This window comes from Diplotaxodon limnothrissa, linkage group LG23 (assembly GCF_057381915.1).
Source record: "Diplotaxodon limnothrissa isolate DT_005_m linkage group LG23, D_limnothrissa_male_GT1.1, whole genome shotgun sequence".
Lineage (NCBI taxonomy): Eukaryota > Metazoa > Chordata > Actinopteri > Cichliformes > Cichlidae > Diplotaxodon > Diplotaxodon limnothrissa.
The window spans coordinates 7,758,253-7,780,624 of record NC_140617.1 but is presented as its reverse complement, the minus strand read 5'-3'; the positions used below and the strand labels follow the sequence as shown (position 1 = coordinate 7,780,624).

Sequence of the window (22,372 nt, the reverse complement as noted above, 5' to 3'; positions counted from 1 at the left end):
AGGCAACGGGTGAAGTGTCTTGCCCAAGGACACAACGACCGAGACTATCCAAGCCGGGGCTCGAACCGGCAACCTTCTGATTACAAGGCGAACTCCCAACATCCACACCTGATGCAGACATAACTGTACCCTGTCATTTCCACTTTCAAGCAGCAGCAATATAGTATCGCTATTTAAACAATGTAGAAAATTGTTTCAATATTTCATATTAGTCATGAGAAATATAATGTGACAACAGCCCTGTGGGTTAATTAGTTGGCAGGAATGTACTAACTTGACGATTTCGCGGCCCTCTGGTCCCACCAGGTACTGCACCATCCACTGGCATGCCTCACTGCTCTTAGACAGCAACACCTCCACTGTCGCCATCCACTCCTCTGTGTCCACCCTGCAAGAGACACACAAATACAGATATAATGTTGCTCCTCATGAAGGTGCTCAAACTTAACACATGTGGATGCATGCAAGTGAAATCACCTGAGTTTCTTTTTGGTGTGCAAGTAGGTGTGGAACAGAAAGTGAACAGCCAGCTGAAGACTCTCTTTGGCCATTGGCTGGTAGCCTGGATGCTTCAGTTTTGTCTGCAAAAGGAACACAGCTTTTTAAAACATCACTGATTATCATACTGCATGTTATTTTATGTATATAAACACTATGGTATTGCATTATAGCATATATAATAGTAATATTGCAATGGCTGTGGGTTCCATTCTGCATCAGCACTCACAATATTTAAATAATTATCATTCATGTATGTCAGAGTATCTCTCTCTAATGGCAGAATGCGATCTGTCATTAAAGGTGAACAGTACTCTGATTCCTATAAGGAAGTGCAGTTACTGTAAAATGCTGACCTGCAATAAAAGCATTGCCTCAGAAAAGCAAAATACACACTGTTTTTTCAGTTGTGTAAACACAGACCAAAGGTGAAATCCAATATTTTACTTGCATCTACTTCAAGTACCAGAGAAAAACAAACTGCTGAATATGTGGAAGAAAACTTTTATCTAACTTGTTTTATGTCTTTTGATTACAATCGTCAAATACATGAAGCTTAAAGTGTTGTGTATCTTCAGTCTGTGTTTATGTATAATTAGACAAGCCAACAGAGAAACATACTGCATTGACTGAAGCCAGGGAAAGGGTGAAGTTGAAGTAGTCGCTGTTGTAGACATCTCTGTTTCTCATGAACTTCAGATTCTCATCTCTCACAATCTGCACAAACACACAAACAAAGCGGTGAGACAACTATGAATATTTAAAGCAATTCTCTCTCTAATATAACTCGTGTTTAGCTCATGTAAAGGCAGATTTTGCTTTACCTGATAGATGCTGACGGGCATTTTCTCTACAAACAGGCCCTTCTTCTCTCCCTTGCGGACCAGACGGGTGAGGAGAGTGAGACGGTCATTGTTGGCTCTTGGGGGGCGTGGAGAGGACTGTGGGGAAACATCAGGAGAAGATGGAGCAGACCTGGGAATAAAGAGACAACATAGATGGTTCATAATAGTTAATGCACTGGAGCCGTTCCCAACTGCTGTTCTTCTGACAGTGTTCATATACAAATATGACTCGCATCATGTGATTAACATCCGTGATGTTTCATTAAAGTTTCTGTATAATGCATATAAATGAAGTCTTTGTAAATAAGTCTTTAACTGTCAGCATCAAATCTATCACCTACTGCCTGCGGTGACATTTTGCTGACTGTTGCACATGGATGTATGAAAAGATGACAGATGCATTTTCAACAGTCCAATGAGAATGTTTACAAGGTGACTGTGGTACATATGGAAATTTGACTCACAGTGAAAGGTCCTCAGCTTCCTGTCTCATGATGCTGACTCTGCTCTTTTTGGGCAGAACAGGCGAATTCTGGTCGCTGATCTTCTGATAAAACAGCATGTAGGCATTCCAGTATCTCCTCCGCACGTCAGGGTAAGGGTTGGCTGAGCATACATCAAAGTTATTTAAGATTTTGTACTTGTGTGTACTGCTAATCCACATAAAGTAAAGTAATGTCAGCAACTTACACTGGTCATAAACCTTGGGACGATACTCCCCACCGAAGCACTCGTACTCCAAAGTTTCGTCATTCATATCGAACTCTTCTACCACGTTGTCATTGAACTTGTACCACCGACCACGCGCACCACCGCTATTAGTAAACAAAGATGGATGACAAAAAAGGATTTTGAGAAGATAAAGGAGAAAGAGAGACATACTGGAAACTCTATGAAGTTTAAATAATAACCTAATGCAAAAACTTAAAAAGCTTACAAGCAAAAAAACAGGATCTTCACTCATGTATGTACCCAGCACTATATGGACAGCACACCAGATTAACCTACTGGCAGATCACAGTATTCGCTTGCATCTATCCAGCTCATCTGCTAAGTTTTTATGTCACTGTTCTTGGCTTTAAACCCACACAGATCCCTACCTGACATAAACAATAAGTGACTAAAAAACAGCTTCAGAATGTGTCTGATTTCCTGGAAAGTAAGCATCATCCTGAGAACAGAATTTCTTAAGCATGGAAAGGAACAAGAAAATGAGTGAGAGCAGGGTGCCAAATACAAGCTTCTGTGGGCTCTTTACATTCCACTTCTCCAGTAAGCACGACTGCCTTCCAGAGCCAGACATCTGGAGATGCTTACAAACTAATCCAGGAGCCCATACAAAATCTGATACTGTATTCATATGCAAGACCCAGGGAGGTCTTCTAAATTCTGCCTGGAAAACTAAAGCAACCAATTAATGTATTCCACCAATTGCTGGTTAGGTACTCCTTATGTAAAGTAGCAAAGAGAAGGAAAAATACAATTAGGAAAAGCACATAGCTCTGCCATTAGAAAACGATTCCTGTGAAATGAGGTAAGACTGACTACAGTGTCTCTTACCGTCTATCTTTAATAAAAGAGTAGTAGTGGCCAGCATGCGCCTGACCACTGTGGACAACAACTCCCACAAGCTCATAGTTCTCAGAAATTGTGACTTTTTTCCTGGGTGACCCTCCTGAGGTCCCGTCGCCTCTCCCCTCGCCTCCCTCTCCGCTGCAGTCTTGACGAGCCATTCCAGATACAGTGTAGGGCTCCATGTTGAGCACCCAGGGGAACTGTGAAACAATGGAAACAACCTTAATCCCAATCACATTTACATTAAAGTTAAGGAGGCTGTAACAATATTAGGAAATGTGATTTATTAGGTACAAGTGTTTGATCTTCATACCCTAATCTGCTCATCATATTTGATAGACCGTCCGCTTTCCCAGTCGAAGCCAAAGCGCATAAGGTGAATACAGAGAACACTGGGCAGGGATTTGATACATGTCCTCTTCACTGTGGTCCTCTGTACAAACACACACACTAACACTTATAAGCACATATGATGTCAGTGCTGTATAAAAGCATGAAGGGGAGTGTACAGACCTTCTCTTTGCATTTCTCACAGTAGTAGGCATTGCTGCCCTCTAGCACCTCTCCTCGGACAAACTGGTCTAATGAGATCTCTAAACTCTGACAAGAGGTCACTCCAAGGTTCAGTGCCATGAATGTTTCCTCACGCTCATATCTGTGCAAAGGATGTTTGTGAGTCAAATTTCATGCATAAAGAAAAAGATTTGGTAAATTCTACACAGTAAAAACCTGTGGCTCACCGGTGAGGACAGTCTTTACAGATCTTCTGGTCAGAGAAAATTCCCTGGAATGTGTTTTTGAAGATCTGCTCTCGACCCATTTTCTGGTGGAAAAAGTTTGTCATTGACAAATTAAAGTTTCTAATCAAGTGACGACAGTGTTTCTTTAGTGTGTGAGTTATACCTTGAGATGTTCGTCAAGCTGATCCACCAGGCTAGTGAAAAACTCATAGGCATCCTGCTGTTCTCTTACATATAGCTCTTTGTTCCACATCTTGAAGATCTGCAACAGAAATATTATGCATGTTTATACAGTTACATATCTATTGATAAACTGAGTTTTGTCACTTTAGTTAATGACACTCAGTTGTGTCACTATCCAAGATAACAAACTCTATATGTGTTACACAGACTTTATAGACATAATGATTACAGACAGCACAACATGGTCCATCATTAGGACTTATTAAAACCCCCCACATAATTTTACATGATAAAAAAAAAAATACAAGAAACAGCGATGAACTCCAAGATTGTGCAGAACCTCTTGCAAATTAAAAATAGAACTTTGTCTCTGGTTTCTAAATGATTTAACAGTGAACAGACTTTTACCTTCCAGAAGTTCTCAGGTACATAATACTGGAGTTTGCTCTCCATCAGATGGCCAAATAGAGACTGAACCTGATAGAAAACACTCTCTTCAGGCTGGTCTGTGTCATCTTCAATGGACAGGAAAGCCTAAAACAAAAAAACATGGTATTGTAGTCACAGATACTGGTGTTACTGCTAAGTATCACATAATGTATGGAAAAAAAAATTAAGTAAACAGTTCATTGAAAGTGTACCTCTGGGAGGCCGGGCTGCATGTAAAGCTGCTGGAACACAGCATTCATATAACAAGTGGCTCCACCGTTCTTCAACCCAACAAAACCTGAGACTGAACGGCTCTCTACAGGGGGTAGATACTAAAGGAAAGGAAGAAAGAGTTACTTTCACACCAAAAGCACTGTCAGACTACATGCAACACCAAACATGATTACAATTAATTCTATTTTAACCGGTGTCTTACATCAAACTCCTTGCAGAGCGAAGGATCTGACTGGTGGTGCATGGACAGCAGCTCTCTGGTGATGAGCTGTAGGTTTGAAAGAGAGCTGTCTGCCAGCATTACCAGCACCTCATAGGCTGCCAATCTGCTGCTGGCTGTGCTGCACCTAATCACACACAGAGAAATGATTAAATACCGCTATCAGGAATACTACAAAACACACAATGTTGTTTGCAAAATGGAGGGATTTACCCATTACTTAAAAAAACAAACAAAAAACAAGCAAACAAAAAAAGCAGATCCCTTTTATATGAAATCACAAAATGATTCTCAAAATCACATCTTAAAAAATGAAAAGTTGGATTAGAACAGAGAAAAAATGAAACTAATTGGAAGGAAAGGAATACATACTTTGGGTGGAAATCATGGCTGGGGGCCGGGGAAGTTGTAGGGTTGGAGCTGTTGATAATGATGCGTGAGGCTCGAAACAGGAAGTCATCGAGCAACTGCTGGATGAGAGATGGACCTGGACAAAAAGTTACAACATTACATAACAGCTGTGTCCTAAATAAAATAGAATATACATTGGATAGGTGTGGATATGCATGTATACTCAGTGTTTGCTCACCAAGATGTTCTTTCTCATTGCCACAGAGAGACAACAAGGTCTTGATGAGTCTGAGGTGCCCTGCTAGGAGGATGTTATCTGCCTCGCTGGTCTCCATCTCAGAGCTCCAGCTAGGCTCAAAATTGTCAAGCCAAGAGATCTCGTCCTCCAGCATGGTGGCTGCGCTCACTTTTAACACCTCCATCTCTGACGCTTGAGGAGGTGAGGCATGCAGCGAAGCGGGAGGAAGGAAAGGAGGGATAGAAAAAGAAAGGAGCAGAAAGCAAATGTGTGATTCACTGGCCTTTAGTTGGTGAAAAAGCAGTCTGTAAGGTCTGCATTACAACAGAGCCTCAATCAGGGACAAAACTTCATATTTAGGAATGTGTAACTGTGGCTTACTAGTTAGGTCGTCCAAAAGCTGGCATCTTAGATCAAAGTATTCAGTGCACTGGGACAGCAATCTGAAAACAAAAACCAACACTAACTCATGATGTCTGCATATGTTTTAGGGATTTTGCACCTTGTGCTTTATTGATTAGATACCTTTGGTTGACCCCCCTCATGACAGATGTGGGGCTCCATAACGGGAGCTGAGCAGTCAGGATAACTGAAAGGAGGAACAAGTTAGGTTTTTGGACTTCAGGGAAGGCTGATGTGTCAGTTTGGCTCAAAGTGTACAGTTGATCACAAGCCACACGGCGGATCTGAGAGAAGAAGAAACATAGAAAAGATAAGTAAATATAATATAATGTTTGAAATACATTTCTTCTGTTATTTGCTGAGTGTGTTATTTACCTCTCCGCTGGGAGATCCGAGCAGAATATCAATAATAAAATCATTGACAGAGGGCAGGTTGTAAAAAGAAGCTGGAGAAAGAAACCAAACACAAGATTTAGAGCCTGTTGGACACAGTACAGAATATCTCATTACAATACACAGTAAAAGTGAGACTGTGATCTTGTAGTGTTGTCTGTACGCCTGCAGGAGTCTTACACAGCTGCTGACAGCGTAACTGCAAACAGGTAACCAGCAGAGACAAAGCCTCGCGAGCGATGATGGCATCTTTGATGGAGACACTCTGCTGTCTGACACATATCCCTGCATGCAATGCTGTTGGTGTGGTCTCGCCCTCGCTACTGGAGCTGCAGTTACTCCCTGCAAAACACAAATACATTTACTTTCAATTCTTTAGGTTTAGTTTCAGTAAAATATTTTGAGCGTGACCTATTAATAACCAACAGTCAGCATTAGTCATAAATTAAAAATGAAGTTGTACAAGCCACATCCACTGACTGAAAAACATGTAGCTAACACCATAAGTTATCTACTTGGTAGACTTACAGAGACAAACAGACAAAATGTGTAATGATTGTTTTTTCTTTGTCTCACCAGTGCTGCTGACTCTAGTGCGTACTCCCTGGGGCAGAAGAGAGCCATGCGTCTCTCTGATTGGCTGTGGGCTACCGACTAGATCTAATCGACCTGCTGCAGCCGCCCAGGTCAGACGCATAAAACAGGCCACTGTGGAAGTGAAGTCCCCCACTTCCATGGTCTATAAAAGAAACAGCAGCAGATAGAGCATCTGGAGTACTTTACATTTACTGGACACCAAATTTATCCTAGAAATAACCTCAAAATTGAAATTATTTCTACCATACCTGAATAGCGACACGTGCAGCAGGTATGATTTCTTCAACTCTTATGGATGATCGCTCAGACAAAGACATCTGTCTGTAGGAGGACTTCTCTGGAGTGCCACATAGAGAGAGCTGTCGCCCTGCTCGCCCAGCATTACGAAACGGCCGAGATGATAGCGCATCGCCATCCCTGATGACATCATCGTCCAGTACAGCAGGCATGCTTTGACCAACCAGAAGGAACCTGCAAACAAAGCCCATTCAGTTAGAAGTTTGGCATAGTATGTGATGATTATATAAACCTTGTATGTTTGTGACATGTATTGCACCTGGCCAACTGAAGACAGATTGAGTAGACCCCTTGTCTGGTCTCATAGTCCACTTCTGATGGGATGGAGTCTCTCTGCATAACATTTACCACCAGACTGCAGAGGTGACAAACAGAAACACAATACTCAAGACTAAAAATAAAAAGATGCCATAAGGCATTTTGGATAGAAGCATATGCCATGTGGAATATATGTACTGGTGTATAATGTAGCTTGACAACTATGCTGACACCTCCTACAGTGGCTCAAAGCAAACAAAGAACAGCAATTGTTTTAAAGGTCTGTTGTTTGTGGTGCTACCTGAGGCCTCCTGCTTTCAGGAAATTCTCACAGAAGGATTTGCTGCTTGTTTTGGCCATCTCATCATCAGATGTGGGCATGAGTTTTGAACTCAACACCTAACAAAGACATAGGAGAGAAAAAGGAAAAGAGATGAAAACTGATGTCATGCAGCTTAGTCAACTTTAAAACAGGGAATTTTGCATTTATATACGTATTTGGGGTTTTACGTTTAAATATACCTCAAGGTTGTATAGCACTCTGAATGTGGACATGCCAGGGGCTGAAGATCTAAAAAGGGACTCCAAGATGGAAGCAGCACTGGGCTGATGTTGCTGCTTGGAGGACATAGAAGGAGAACGAGAGCCTGCACCCTGGCCGAGGGTGAAGAGCGTTTTCTAGAGAAAAGATACACAAAAGATAGAAAATAACTCCCTCAGACAACGGATAAGGCAAAGAAATGCACACAAGAGAAATTTGTTTAGACTTATAATAAACCCTCCTCCAAAAGCAGAAAATTAAAAATTTCAGAGGTTTATCGTTCTGCATTAAGCACTGTTAATAAGAAAAGAGTTCAAGTAACCTGATGGCTCCAGACGCTGGATTCTTTGGGAACAAAGTTGTCAAGTGCATCCTGTACTTCAGGATCTGTTGGAATGAGCAGCAGCAACTTCCTCACACGCAGAGTGATCCTGGAAAGTACAAGAAATATCCAAATACATAAAAAGGGTTATTAACTGCCTTTGGTCTTAATACATGAATTATGAAATAGTAGTGACTTAAATATTAATTACCAATCACTTTTTACCCAGCTAAACATGCATGCAAGAGTCTCTGTCTATGTTTTTATGCATTTTTGTATCTACACAAATTGCTTCAAAATGAGGTGATGTAAATAGCTAAATAGCGTCTTCTGTTGTCATATGGAAGAAATATTACCTTACCTGGACTCATCAAGGTTTGCTAGCTGGTAAAGCATCTCAAACACATTACAGACCAAAGCCATCACAACTCCAGGCAGAGACTTCTCCTAGAGACACAGAAATGTACGCACTTTGCATTAGAACCAGCGGAAAGTTTAATGGATGCACAATTTGCAGTTCTAACCATGTCTATGATGGTACCTGCTCTAGGGCATAAGCAGAGTTGAAGACAGCAGAGCTGGAACTGCTGGAGGCAGAGGCTGAGGACTCGGAGCTGCCAGAGGGAGTGCCAGTGCCTGAGCTCTTCACAGTTAAGCTCTGCTCATCGCTAAAGCCAAGCTGAGACAGCAGCTTATGGTCTCGATTCATGGTCAACTAATACACGTTGGAGGTGCAGTAAAAGGACAATGTGAGAGAAAAAACAAAACAAAATTAATTTTGTTCAAGGACACACAACAGGATAGTGGACGACCTTCCCCAGACAGGCACTGCACTGAATCATCAACACTTACCACACTATCATTGGCAAAGATTTGGACATTATCCACCGGACAGCTCAAGTGCTCAGATATCTTCCACCGGATACTTCCTACTGTTTCATTACTGTGAGTCTGTACAACAGACAGACGAGTAAAATTAGCCATTTCCTCTGAAGACCTGAACTGTGCACAAAAGGGCAGAAGTTTATAATACCTCTAAGGTAAAAGTGTCTTTGGTTGACTCGTAGGTGATGTGAAGAGTGACAGGGTGTCCATTGAAAGAGGCCCCGTGAGGTAGAATAGTGCGAGGAACTGAGTACATATCCTACACAGAAATACACAAAAACATTAGGTTAAAAAAACCCATTATAGCATAATCATTTTTATTTACACGTGTAATGAAACCTTGGAGACAGAGTGCACAGCTTACCTCTATAGTGATGACATAGCGCTCAGCCAACAGCAGCAGTCTTTCAATTATCACCAGCTTAGTGGATCTGGAGGTGGAAATTCACAGAAGCGTCTCAACAATAACAAGCATATTTATACTCAAAACATTTTATCCATCACTAACATGCAAGATAAATTATATAAACACAAATGTATTTTAATAGGTTTAGTAACTATGTTCTTACCCAAACCCCCCTCTGTACCTGGATGGTGATTGTACAGATGTGGCCACAGTCGGCATGGCCGTGGCTGTCAGCATCTTGGTTGCTTTAGTAACAGCATGTGTCAAAGTAGGCCCACCCAGTGCCGAACTGGCTGCCTAAAAGAAGAACAAGAAATGTGCTGCTGGATCCCACTTTCTGTGAAATGGCACAATCATGCTAGTAACATATTCAACAGCTTACCTCTAGTCGTTTGTAGCAATCAGCAATGAACTTCTTGTGCAAAGACACAGAATCCTGTGAGGAGGAAGATTTATTTCTGCGTGTGATTTCTTTGTTTCAAAAACAGCCACAAAGCAGTAATTCAATTTTTATTATTGGAATACTTCTGATCATTTCTCATCAAAGTGAGGAGTGAAAACAATAGGCAGTCTGCAGCATCTTAAAAGGAAAATTCTTCCCAGGATAAAATATGCATATTCCCTCTGGTCCGTGTAACTTATCCACCTAAATTGTTCTGCTTTGAGTTTCCCAGTTTTGGATAGAGGGAAAAGAGATGACTGCCTTGTCTAGAATATAAAGGAACCAGAGAGCACATCCTTTTGGGGATTCAAAGTAATAGGTTCATTAGAAAGGAATTAATTCCAACACCAAACTGCTCACAATAAAGGTAATGACTTTTTTTGGGATCATGTAAAGAGACATTGCTGCTGATTTTAATGTGAACTGTCCTGTTAAATGACACTTCCACTCTCTTTAGAAGCAGTGCTAAAATTAAGAGGCCAGAGCAATAAATGCAAAAATATACTCAAACCTTCTTCATCTTGGGATTGAGGTTGGTGTAGCTATATGTAATAATCAGTTGGATTGCTTCATTGGCTATTTCTTCATCAGGGGTCTCCATGGCGATGCGCCAGATAAAGTCCATCCCTGCCAAGTCAATGCGCTCCACACACTGAAATCAAAGCACATAATACTTTAAATCTAAATGTCAACCAAGATGTATTTCAGTATTCTTTTCCTTTGCACGCTGAATGGTTCACTGTGTACTAAGGATCAAAAGAGAGAAAATGAAAGCTGACCAGCTGAGTTCCTTGGCGTTTTAGTCGATGATCACAAAGGTTGACATTCTCAAAGAAGGTCTTAAAAAGATTAAAACCTGAAACACATACAAAACATGTTAAATACATATTTATAATCCACTGCTGTGGGTCAATAATGTATCACCATAGAGTATCTCTCACCATTCATGGTGATTTCATAGGGTTCCAGTTTTAAGATCTTCTCCTTGAAGAGTTGCTGCTGAACATCACTCTCAAGGTCATGTTGCCCTTTTGTGAACCACTCAAAACACATCTGCACACACAGAAACACACTGTGTTAATCTCAGTTACAGTGAATTTTAGAGACAAATGAGATGGACTGGCTTGAGTTCTACCAAACTGAGCCTAACACAAAGACTAAATGAATGATCTGTTAAAGGCTGGAGGTAGTTAAACATTTGATTCTAACCACTTGTGCCCAGAATGATCTCATACTATTGGAAAGGGCAGAAACCTGCCTCCAGTTCTTTCTGTCCTTTTGTTGTTTTTTTGTTCTCATACAAAGAAGCACTTGATAAAGCTAAACTTTACTGGATGATACATTGAGAAACCTAAACAGAATGGATGTCACTTTCTTGCCAGCTTGCTCTGCATTTAAAACTTGTATGAACATTCCTTTTATTGTGCTTTAAAAGGAAGAGGTAAAGTTTGTGCATTCCTCCAGATCAGTTATCCAGAGAAATGAGGCTGCAATGATAAACAAATGGCCAAAGGCAAGGTTTCATTTGCAATGACTGTTTTTATACCTCACGGTCAAGTTCACAAACATCCGGCCCTGACACCAGGCACTCCCACAGCTCCTTGGCTCTGTTCCAGACCAGGTAGAGGCTAGCTTCCTGGAGAAAGAAGGCCAGGAAGCGCAGGTGGCTGTCCAGATACTAAAGACATATTGAAAGAGAAATGTGTTATCTTGTAACACTATCAATATGTAACATTATGTTCTTCAGGTGTAAACCTCATTCCAGCTAAGGGAAACTTGCATATTACCCACATTAATTTCTAATTATGCAATTAATCAAAATATCCAGCAATACAGCTCCCAGGAGGAGCAGAAGGCTATTACGTTTTAGTCAGTGTACTCAGGTCATTTACACATTTTATTTGATTTTTAAATACATTTATTCAGTTGTAACCTGGGGGGGCAAACAGAGGAGACAGGAACTATGGAAAATATGCATCCAGCAGATATTTTACTTATGAAGCTATAGTCACTAGTCAAATCCCTTAATAATGGTTTTGGTCATTAGCAGTAGAAAAGATGTTGAGGTTTTTATCTTATTTTTTAAAATATTTTTCCTTTATCTATTATACATTTACAAATCTTACTCAGCAGCATTTAATATCTGGGTATCAAAGTGTGTAAATATTTTAACTTAACTCTTGTGCAGCCTATATTCAACAATGTAATTTCAACACTATCAAAATCATCCTCAGTAATAAATATTCACACATTTCCCTGCATGAAGCTAACAGTAACCTGAGTGTTCATTACTGTGGTGGATCACAGGATGATAAATGACTGTTTACTGATCAGTCTCTTATGTGTCGCTGTATATAGATTTTCTTTATTTAAACAGTAAATGTTAAGTTACTGCAGCCTGACATTTGCCTTTATATTCAAAGAGTCACACTGTTATATTCAAAGAGTCACACTGTTATAAGGCAGGCACATGTTCTTATTATACATTAAACTGATCTGAGGATGAAACCACATTGCTGTGTTTGTTTTTACAATGATGACAGTTTGATCACGAAAAATGTCCTGGGTTAAAAAAAAAGTTGGAGTATCTAACCTGGATTTTGAGGTTTGTAAATATTCAAATTTCTGTGAATCACTGTGATAAAAGAGAGCAGCTTCAAGCCCAGCAGGATGGGATATATCAGAGAGGAACTCTGGGTTTGATCAAGAAAAGCTCTCAGGGATGTCTCACTGACATCACTTTTTGATGTCAGTGAGAGCGAATATCCCTAATATGGCCATTTCACGCACACAGCTCTAGCTGTGAGAATGTAAACTGTTCCCACATGCTGTTTAAATCTTTTGTTTGTGAGGGAGCTAAAACAGCCTGTTTTAGACAATGGTTGAATTAGCATGACCCAGTGTGAAATGAATGAGGATTATTTTGAAATATGAGTCATGCATTGCTAATCTAGTAGCGAGTCCATGGATTCTATAGGGTTGGAAATGAGCATTATAGGTCACCTTTAAATTAAAAAGACAGACATACCTCCTGGTAGGTGTATCGTCCATCTACCAGGGTTGAGCCTGAGAGGCCGCTGTTACCAGCAGCTGTCACGGCAAGTCGATGGCAGCATACAAGGGATCCTGTGATTAGTTTGACAATCTCAAAATTCTTCTTCAAGTCTTGGATGATGCTCTGTTGGGAGACAGAGGGAATGTTAACTTAAACACAACGTAGAGCAGATTATTCAGGTGTGCATTTATATATGTTTTTATGTGTCACCTTGTCTTGTTTCTGGTATGTCTGCTTGATGAATGAACGGGTTATCTCATGCAGCTGACGGAGAGCAGGAACAACCCAGACCGCCTGTGGACTGCTCTGCTGTGAAGCCTGTTGAGATAAATAGATACACATGCGTGCATATCAGATGATGATATTTACTAAATCACAAAGCAAACACAGACGCTTGTTACAAAAATAGAGGTCAGCGATGATCTTTATGAATCACTTTTAATTTTATGTAACTGTTTTGTCATCGTAGACTTACTATTTTTGTAATTAAGGGCGTTGTTAAAACAAGAAGGGAAAAAGGAAAATCAGAGCCAGAGATTTAAACCACGGAAGATCAAATCTGCCACTTTTAACCCTCATCCTAGTGTTTCAGGTTTGCCTTTTGTTTTTTTAAATGACGTTGATAATGATTTAAAATCTGTTTCCTGTCTCTGCTTTGATGAACACTTTTTAAAAAATACAAATATTTTGGAGTCATGAGGGATTTCAGTCAAAAGTACCCATTTGCACCTATGCAGGAACTACTTATCTCAGGTAATGGTTGCCATGGGTCCTAAATTAATTTACCTAGCCACCAAGCGGAACTCTGTTAGTCATTTTAAAGAACAAGAATGGCATTGCTGCATTCATTGTCTGTATGGGGAAACTTCCCACACTGAAAGTTTTCAGAACGTTAGCAACATCGCCAAATCTGCTTGAAACAGCTGGGGAATGCTCTGGTTATGTTACTGCTATATTGCAAACACCAGTTGATTTGAGCAAGAATGAGTCTCCTGGGAGTTAAGAAACCTCTACTGCTGATGTGCCTGTCCAACACTGTGCTGGAAGAATCTACTTGAAAAAGGTGTTACTTTGCTCCCGAAACACAGACAGGAAGCTAGCAACTTTTTGTTCCTCCTTTTACATGCCAGCACGCGCTGATGATGACGCAAACTGTATGCTATAACTGCCTATAGTAAGGGTTTAGCTTTAGGTTTTGTGTTGCCAGCAATAAGTCAGTCTCTCTCATTGGGTGCTGATCCCTTCCAGAGCTGCTCTTTGTTACCAGTTCTGTTCATATTTATGCATCAAATCTGATGCCGAGTGTGAATTAGTTGGGACGCCGACTCCTTCTTGGGCACAAACTGCTGCCCCAAGTGGAGGACTTTCAATATCTTGGGGTTTGTTCACAAGAGAGAGGAGACTGGAAAAGGAGATTGGCAGACATATTGGTGGGGTCTTGGCAGTGAAGTGGATGCTATGCCGATCTGTTGTGGTGAAAAGAGAGCTGAGAGTGAAAGCAAAAGTACAGCTATGTTCACAAGCTCTGGGTAGTACGGTAAATGAAAGAATAAGATCACAGATGCAAGCAGTGGAAATCAGTTTCTTCTGAAGAGGATTCGTACTCAGCCTCAGAAACAGAGCAAGGAGCTTGGTCATTGAGAAAAGGTAAGAGTAGAACCCCCTCCTAGGTGATGTGTTTTGAGCACATAATGGAGACTTTGGGGAAGACCCAGAATGCATTGGAGAAATTATTTCAATTATTTTATATTGGGATCAAAATAGATCCAGCAGCTTTCGTCATATAACTACAATACAATTGATGTTTACTTAAAATTACTGAAAACTAAGGAATATCAGAATCAATTAAGCTTTTGAGTATTTAGTGTGGATTGGGCGATAAAATGCAATTTTACAAAAATCTAATAATGATCTACTTTTTAGATGACATAGGACACATAACTAATAATGCTTTGAGCAGAAAAAAATATTGCTAGTATTATAATCTTGCTATTGTGACTGGTAGTCACAATAGCAATTAATGATCCTTGCTGCCCCCAAGGACCCCAGGTCTATGTATGTCAAATATGCTGGTAGGATGAGGGTTAATGTGAAAGGCCAAATATCAAACAAAAGCCTCACTTGGGTATCCATGGTTCTGATTAGAGTCCTCGCATGAGTAAAAAATTTCCACCAAAGCTAACCAGTCATCCAGCAGATAAATCACTCATTTATTTCCACAAGCGTTCACCCAAGACAAGACCAACACCACTGTGTAATCATTAGCGAGTGCCAAAGCCCTCTTAGTGAGGCAAGCAGAAGATTAACATACACCTGGTCAAACAACCTCATGTTGCAATCATCTGTGAAATTATCAACCTGAGACCAACGAAACCCCTTTGTGGTCAAACCCCCTCCTCCACGATTGGATGCCAGGACTGAAGCAGCAAGATTGGATACACACCAGTCAGTGGAAATATAAATCATAATGGATACCTCTTTTAATTTGGCCAGTGAGTTAGATTTCTTCTTGCCCCAAGTGCCAATATGAAATGAGCTATGAGTCTCGTTGCCTTTACTGTCTTCCTGAGTGAAGTTCTAGAGACATACATATCATTTGAAGTGGGATATTTGTACACAAATAACAAGCAGGATTTCCAAGGATGACACACATATTTTCTTCCATGTGTGGCAACAGTCAGTCCAGCAGTCATTTTAAAATATGGTTATTGTATATAATTTCAAAATAGGAAAAGCATACATGCAACTGATATATCATGCCAATTTCCATTTCTTGTACTGTGGCTCAGTTTGTCCACTGTCAGTTTTAGTTCCCTTCCCCCTCCCTTAAAGCCTATTTTCTTCTTATTAACTGTCATACGAAATTAACAAAAGAATAAACAGAGAAACAAAAAGGAAAAAGATCTGAATAGCAGGTGGGTGAAGCTGCTGAGAAGACCATATTAAATATATCACAAAGATTTCAAAGTAGAATAAAAATATCAGAAATTGAGCATTTAAGACAGAATCCTGAGGCTCACCAGGACTATTGAACATATGCCACGTTTAGTATGAGCATCTGCGTGTGTCCTCTCTAGGGTGAACCAGTTTGTCATGTTGGACAGCCAGGATGTGCAGTACCAATTTACTGACACAGTTATTAATGACATATAAAGTACACATTTAGAAAAGGCAAGATGAAGCATAAATTCCTCACATACTTGCAGTTTATAACGTTATCTACCACATTTTCCACGCTTTGAGAGTAGTTTACTTAACAGTTCAGTCACACCACTGTTTCACAATATAGTCATTAACTGACTGTATCAGCAAATCAACTAATTATAAAACCTGCATTTACAGATACCCACAGAGGGTGCTACAGATGCAGACAATGACAAAAATATAAACTAATAAAAAAAGTTTAAAAATAAATTATTCTAGATAGATGGGTACTTGTTTAAAAAGAAAGACTCCCTTCATTACAGTGGGGTACACTGTATTGCAAGAGTTTGACAAACTTATAAGGGAATGCTAACATGCAGTAAAACTGTTACTGAAGGCAGAAAAAGACCTAGATATCTAGTAGATCTGTCTAGTGTTTCATTAAAACTGCTGAGCTGCAGTTTTAAGATTCGTGACAAATGCTCCCAGTTTTTTCTTTGTGTGTGTACAAAATAAACAACACCTTTAAAGCACCGGCTCAGTGAAATGCTAAACCCCAACAAGAGCCCAAGTAAACAAAGAAAATACTATACTTTGTCTGTCTCACCTTCTTAATGTCTTCAATGCATTTAATAATGTAACTGCGTTTCACCAACTCCTTAACAGCGTAGGCATCGCTCAGAATCCCCAGGTGCTCCTCCAGTGCCTGCTGAACTAGACTGGTAGGCAAGGTGGGGAGGTGAGCCAGTTCCCACAGCACCTCTAGCACCTGGACAGATACACACACAAGGACAAGGTTGACTCAAGGGAACATCCTTATATCAAAACCTTTCACAATATCTTTACCTGTTTTTTCTCCAATTACTTTTGAATGAGCCTACCTTTGACAAAAAGACATTTACACAGCATACCTTTCCTGTTGTGGTTTCAGAGCGAGCTTCTCTGCCTATCCTCCCGATCAGGCTGAGCAGCTTTTGCCTTACACGGTCACTCTCAACTTCCCAGCTCTAAATATCATGCAAACATGTTAACATAAATATCACGCACACATGTAGAAATCTCTTCAAATATAACCTATTTTATCAAAATGTCAGAGAGTGAGCGCTGACCTTTTGTATGAGAACGAAGAGGTGAGTGAGCTGGTCAAAGCTGAACTTCACAGCAGCAGCAGCAATTATTGTATGAATATTTTCTATTACAGTTGATGATTGACCCGCCTGAGATGGTCACACACAAAAAGAAATCAATACATCCACTGAGCTGACAGGTATTTGTCACATACTTACAGATATGCACATATAAAAGCACTCAGTGCAGTTTACTGATTTTCTTTAAGAGTTATAAATAGATAAAACCGATCAGAATGAATAATAAATATGTAATAACACATGCAGTTGAGATATAAATGGTTCTTACCTGTATTCTCCAGATCTTGGAGAGTTCATCTAGTGACAGTTTACTCCCCAGCAGCTCAATGATTCCCTTAATCCTCTCACAGTACTGAGCTTGATCAATGTTACCTGGAACAAAAAGAATGAATCAGCCAAAGTTAAACTGAAATCTTAATTTCCTGATTTCTCAGTTTAAATTTATGTCAGTGGTGACTACGTTTAACTATGTCTGTGTGTTTTGCCAAGCACTCATCAAAACTCTAGTAAGTTATGTTTTAACAAACATCGTTACCTTCCAGTGCTATTGACAGGACAGAGTTCTCTACAAGCCAGTCCAGCAGTTTATCTGTGTCAATGGCGTTTTTCACAGACTTTGAAACCGTGCTCTCTTCTATTAACTTTGTCACCTGAGAGACAAGCATACAAAAATAGTCTGACATGAGCTCAGAAATGGAAGCACTCAGAAAGAAATACTTTAAAATCTTCTTTTTGAGCTGACCTCTTTGAGGGAGTTCATCTTAGTGGAGAAGTGGGGTGTTTTGAGCATACGTAGAAGCGTATCCAGCCGGAGATCATCTACCACAGTAACCAACTCCCTCTGGAACCTCATACACAATAGCTTGATGGCTGACAGCAGGTCCGGGATGCTCACCAGACGCTAGGGTTGAATAACATTTGACTGAGTCATAAAATTCTTGTGAAGTTTCAATAAAAGAACCATTTCCACACTAATTTAGTTTCCTGAACTCAAGATGAGCAGTGTTTGCACTTACCATCGTCTTCTAAGACAGTTTATTCATACTATATGATCTAGCAGGTGCCAACAAAAGTCACCAGTCCCATATTCATTCTGAACTCAAATTTACTGGGTAGCACAACTAAGAGGGCAGTGAACACATTCATCTCTGTCCTCTTTTTCTTAAAATTATAAGGAGGTATAAATCACTACCTTATCTTTAAGGTCCTTCTCCTCCAGGTTTTGTACATATGTGATCATCTTGTGGATGACTGGATCCAGCATAGGCTAGGAAAAACAATATGAAACTGTGTTGATCCCTGTGGGGTAAATGGACCACTGGAGCAGCAAAACAGTAAGAGGATACAGCAAATAAAAATAGAATATAAATCAGAATGGGGTAGAAGTGTCATGTAATAAACACAAGCGATGATTTTATCACTGGAACAAAACTACGGAGCCACAGACAAACAATGTATATACACATATATATTACTGGCAGAGGAAAAAAAAGCAATTACAGGCCAGATTCTACAACTGTGTGTCCATGTGTGTACATACCTGTACTGCTATTTTTAAGAGGACCATTTTTAACATTAGATGTTAAAAGTGTATGTAACACCCTGTCACATATTATGCACTGCAGCCTTGAACTTCTCTACCACCCAGCAGAGATCCATGTGAGAACATAAATATCAGCACAGTCAGATTAGACATTAGCAGGTTTTTAACCCGGCAGCTTCCTGGTACAAAGTCTCTGTGACTTTGAAGTGCAAATAGAAGGAAAACTAGATTTACCAGCAATCATAATGCCCACCAGTGAGTGTATGCTGCCTTGATCCAGTTAGCTCCTTTGCTTAAAACACAGTAGTTTGAATGTGTCTGAACTTGATAATATCCTTCTGGGTGCTACATGTGAGAGCTGTGCATAAGTATCCCAACCCAAGTGTCTGACACTAATCGAAATCAGCTTAGGACACATAGGCCAGTCCTCACTTTATCCTACAAGGGGCCATTAAAGGGCTAAGACATTGTTTTAAGGTAGAAATGTATAGTGAGCATCATTTAGTGTGTGTGTCAGGGAGAGTAGATAAGGTAGCTCACCTGGACAAGACTGGAGTTAAGGTATTCAGCACAAACTCCGAGGGGTTGGACTAGAGCAGATACATACTGCATGGACAGATGAAAAAAAGTATAAACAAGTCAAGAAAGAAAGGAAAGGGAGGAAAATAATTTATCAGCACCAGCTTTGATTGTCTTAAGAATAATTCACTGACTCTGAAGCATTGCTAAAACTCACTAACAGATGTGTGCAAGACTTTTTATGGCATCACAACATCACTCCTCCTGATGTAAAATGTGTAGGGTAGAGATCAACCTGCATTTAAACACATGAGTGCATGTGAGCGAGAGGGAGTGACTGTTAACACATGCGTGGATGAGTATCGAATACCAGAGCCCAGCTGTCATTTGTCATTCACTGCTAAATCAAGAGAGGCTAATGAAAGCTTCCTGTGTTCCTGTCAGTTTTTTGACTATCCTCCATCTCTGCCTTCTGCAAGTATCTCCCTCTCCTCCACCTTCCAACTCTACCCTTCCACCCTACATGCCTTCCTGCTCAAAGCACACAAATGAATGTGTCACCCTTGGTAGTAAATAGAGAAGTGAGCACTACTCGTTTTTTTTTTTACTTTCACTTTTACCATCATCCAATGTGCCTCTAGTGTGTTAGGGATCTAACGGCTTACACACTCTGCTGAGCTCCCACTGCAACTGCAGAGTGCAACTGTGGTGTGCAATGAGTCTTTGCCTTATTAAAATGCTAATGGTTAGAGGGTGTGTGTGTGTGTGTGTGTGTGTGTGTGTGTATGCACGCGCACTGAATTAATGGCCATGCGCTGCTGAGGTTCCGGCCAGGTTCCCAGAAGGAAGCATCAGTACAAGGATGCCTCAGAACACATAAAACAACAGAGCATTTCAACCATCACACAGTAGGAGGATGCAGGACTGTGTTTGTGTTTAAGTGAATATTACAAAGAGTGAAAGAAAGAGAGAGAGACATTCAGCGCTGTGCAGCTGAGAGCACTAAGTTCAAACATGATGACCTTTCGCCTGCATAGACTGTCTCAAAGTACTCTGTCAGTCTTAAGAAATGCCCGGAAAAAGATGATAAGAAGACGTAAAAACAATAGTTCTTACAGCTATCTCAATTTCCTCAGTGTTGAGTTTCGTCTGGATGGCAGTGAATCCTCCCAGCTCTCCAAACTTGACAAAAATTACAGAGAGAAAGGAAACATGAGGCAAAACTGATATAACTCTGGTATATATTTATGGAGACAATATCTAAGTGGTGGTTTATTACTCACTCGATTCACCAAATCAACCAGCCAACCATGGGGCTCCTGAAACAGATCACTATGATTTAAGTAAATGCTTTCAGCAATGACACTGAAAATTCTCATGAGACATACACATTAAGTTTTCAAGCAGCTGCTGTGTGTCAGCCACCCATGGTCTCTTGACCCTCTGCGGCTCAGTTATGCAACACTGAAGAATTGGTCTGTCTGAACCTTGAACATGACTATACACCATAAACAAATTCTTTAACATGTAAACATATATAAATACTTGCCAATGCATCTGGATTAACTGCCACACATACAGCACAATACTACAATGCTACAGTACAATCTTATAATGCTTCACAGACAAATTAGTCTTACTTTCTGATAGGCGTTGCTTGGAGAGACGGCAAACATGTTAGCCTCGTCTCCAAAAACTTCAGCCCAATTTCTCTGACAGGCCTTCATCCGGTTCTTAAAATGGTACTCGTTGTCAGGATTAAGGGCCTGCGTGTAAGAAGAATTACACATCATAAATATTTATTTTTATTTCCCCTCATACGTATGAAATAAATTAGCTTTTTTTTTTTAGTAAAGCTGAACAAAACCCAAAATAAATGGAATGACACTGAACCACAGTGGTTAATAACATTTTGAATAAGGTGATTATAAAAAGAAAAAAGACAGTAAATGAGATACATAAGCATCGTAACAGGAAGGTTTTCTATCATTTTAGGAAAACATTACTAAGTGAGACGACGCACCATGGTCAACACTCCCATCAGGTTTACAGGTACAGGGTCCTGCTTCACCCTCTCTGCAACCAGTTCCACCAGCAACATGAGCATGTTGTAGATTCCCTCATGAATCTCTGTGCCCCATTTGTGTACGGCACTGCTGGTCAGTAGCTGGTGATAATGAACAAGGCATGTAGAAAGGAAGTAAGTCAGGTATGCTAAATATTCAAAGAGGCACCTTGACTTCAGTTTCTCTTTTGCTTACCTTTTTAAAGGCCTCTGGCATGCAACGATCCATAAAGCGCTTGCAATTCTCATCAGCGTCAGCAAGACCTGACAGGGAAGGAGAAGTTGGATTCACACATCTAAACTTGGAGAATTTTTGGCTGTCAGATTAGTTACATATTGAGTCATGCGACACAAGTGGCCGAAATAACAACATGTGAAAAACACCCGATGGTCCAAACAAAACACGCCACCCACATAATAACGCAAATGTAGTTTACTGCAGACCTTAAAAACAACATTTTCATCACCTCCACACACGCAGTCTTACCATGTCGAGCAAGGCAGGAGGAGGCAATGAGACACTTGCCCAGGGACTCCTCTCTCTTGTAAGGTATGGACCAGTGGTCAGTAAAGACTCGACTTTCCAGTTCATACAGGTTGGTGGTGGGAAACTCCATGCTTCCCCCAGAGCAGTTCCCATTCTCATCATTGCTCCTCTGTAACACACAAACACAACAAAATTGTGACATAAAGCAGAGGGTGACTGCATTTCATACGGCTCATCCCATTGTTTTATAATGACACTGCAAATGTCCTCTGTGTGATGCTAGGATAATACAAATGGCCTCTGGCGATGATAAAGTCAGACAGGATGATGCCTGAGTCTTCTCCTCTCTCTGGGAGAGGAGCGATAGCAGTCATTTGGAAAGTGTGTCCTCTCCTCTATGATCTGCCCTTCATCTCTGTAATATTTTTATCTTTCTATTTCCTCCCAAGAAGCTTTCAGAACAAATTAAGGCAGGTGCTTGTTAGTAAGTCCTTTGGCAGCAATTAAGTCTAAAGAGTGGTGATGTGTAAGTCAGGGTGTGAGAGCTAGACAGTC

General features: G+C 40.4%; 1 protein-coding gene across 3 annotated transcripts in view; it reads right to left on the bottom strand.

Annotated features, from left to right (window-relative positions):
- usp24 (ubiquitin specific peptidase 24) overlaps positions 1-22,372 on the bottom strand; it is a 32,847-nt gene that overhangs the window by 5,989 nt on the left and 4,486 nt on the right. The window contains exons 2-55 of one of the 3 annotated variants that reach the window (XM_085347125.1): positions 21,818-21,986; positions 21,527-21,594; positions 21,289-21,432; positions 20,906-21,031; positions 20,549-20,584; positions 20,382-20,447; positions 19,287-19,352; positions 18,396-18,470; positions 17,946-18,104; positions 17,739-17,853; positions 17,472-17,575; positions 17,165-17,272; positions 16,967-17,062; positions 16,663-16,824; positions 15,387-15,488; positions 13,122-13,229; positions 12,885-13,034; positions 11,403-11,534; positions 10,798-10,909; positions 10,636-10,712; positions 10,368-10,508; positions 9,797-9,850; positions 9,578-9,711; positions 9,373-9,439; positions 9,157-9,267; positions 8,976-9,074; positions 8,665-8,838; positions 8,485-8,570; positions 8,124-8,232; positions 7,783-7,938; positions 7,562-7,659; positions 7,262-7,357; positions 6,954-7,176; positions 6,685-6,847; positions 6,289-6,450; positions 6,091-6,161; positions 5,839-5,999; positions 5,695-5,756; positions 5,314-5,505; positions 5,097-5,211; positions 4,707-4,851; positions 4,483-4,602; positions 4,250-4,375; positions 3,822-3,920; positions 3,659-3,741; positions 3,432-3,573; positions 3,232-3,351; positions 2,904-3,118; positions 2,034-2,158; positions 1,808-1,949; positions 1,323-1,473; positions 1,120-1,215; positions 478-581; positions 275-388 (exon numbers count right to left, since the gene is read on the bottom strand). In XM_085347125.1, coding sequence (XP_085203251.1) covers positions 275-388; positions 478-581; positions 1,120-1,215; positions 1,323-1,473; positions 1,808-1,949; positions 2,034-2,158; positions 2,904-3,118; positions 3,232-3,351; positions 3,432-3,573; positions 3,659-3,741; positions 3,822-3,920; positions 4,250-4,375; positions 4,483-4,602; positions 4,707-4,851; positions 5,097-5,211; positions 5,314-5,505; positions 5,695-5,756; positions 5,839-5,999; positions 6,091-6,161; positions 6,289-6,450; positions 6,685-6,847; positions 6,954-7,176; positions 7,262-7,357; positions 7,562-7,659; positions 7,783-7,938; positions 8,124-8,232; positions 8,485-8,570; positions 8,665-8,838; positions 8,976-9,074; positions 9,157-9,267; positions 9,373-9,439; positions 9,578-9,711; positions 9,797-9,850; positions 10,368-10,508; positions 10,636-10,712; positions 10,798-10,909; positions 11,403-11,534; positions 12,885-13,034; positions 13,122-13,229; positions 15,387-15,488; positions 16,663-16,824; positions 16,967-17,062; positions 17,165-17,272; positions 17,472-17,575; positions 17,739-17,853; positions 17,946-18,104; positions 18,396-18,470; positions 19,287-19,352; positions 20,382-20,447; positions 20,549-20,584; positions 20,906-21,031; positions 21,289-21,432; positions 21,527-21,594; positions 21,818-21,986 — 6,431 coding nt within the window. The remainder of the gene's footprint in view (positions 1-274; positions 389-477; positions 582-1,119; positions 1,216-1,322; positions 1,474-1,807; positions 1,950-2,033; positions 2,159-2,903; positions 3,119-3,231; positions 3,352-3,431; positions 3,574-3,658; positions 3,742-3,821; positions 3,921-4,249; positions 4,376-4,482; positions 4,603-4,706; positions 4,852-5,096; positions 5,212-5,313; positions 5,506-5,694; positions 5,757-5,838; positions 6,000-6,090; positions 6,162-6,288; positions 6,451-6,684; positions 6,848-6,953; positions 7,177-7,261; positions 7,358-7,561; positions 7,660-7,782; positions 7,939-8,123; positions 8,233-8,484; positions 8,571-8,664; positions 8,839-8,975; positions 9,075-9,156; positions 9,268-9,372; positions 9,440-9,577; positions 9,712-9,796; positions 9,851-10,367; positions 10,509-10,635; positions 10,713-10,797; positions 10,910-11,402; positions 11,535-12,884; positions 13,035-13,121; positions 13,230-15,386; positions 15,489-16,662; positions 16,825-16,966; positions 17,063-17,164; positions 17,273-17,471; positions 17,576-17,738; positions 17,854-17,945; positions 18,105-18,395; positions 18,471-19,286; positions 19,353-20,381; positions 20,448-20,548; positions 20,585-20,905; positions 21,032-21,288; positions 21,433-21,526; positions 21,595-21,817; positions 21,987-22,372) is intronic. The other 2 variants (XM_085347126.1, XM_085347127.1) reach the window with 2 other exon arrangements.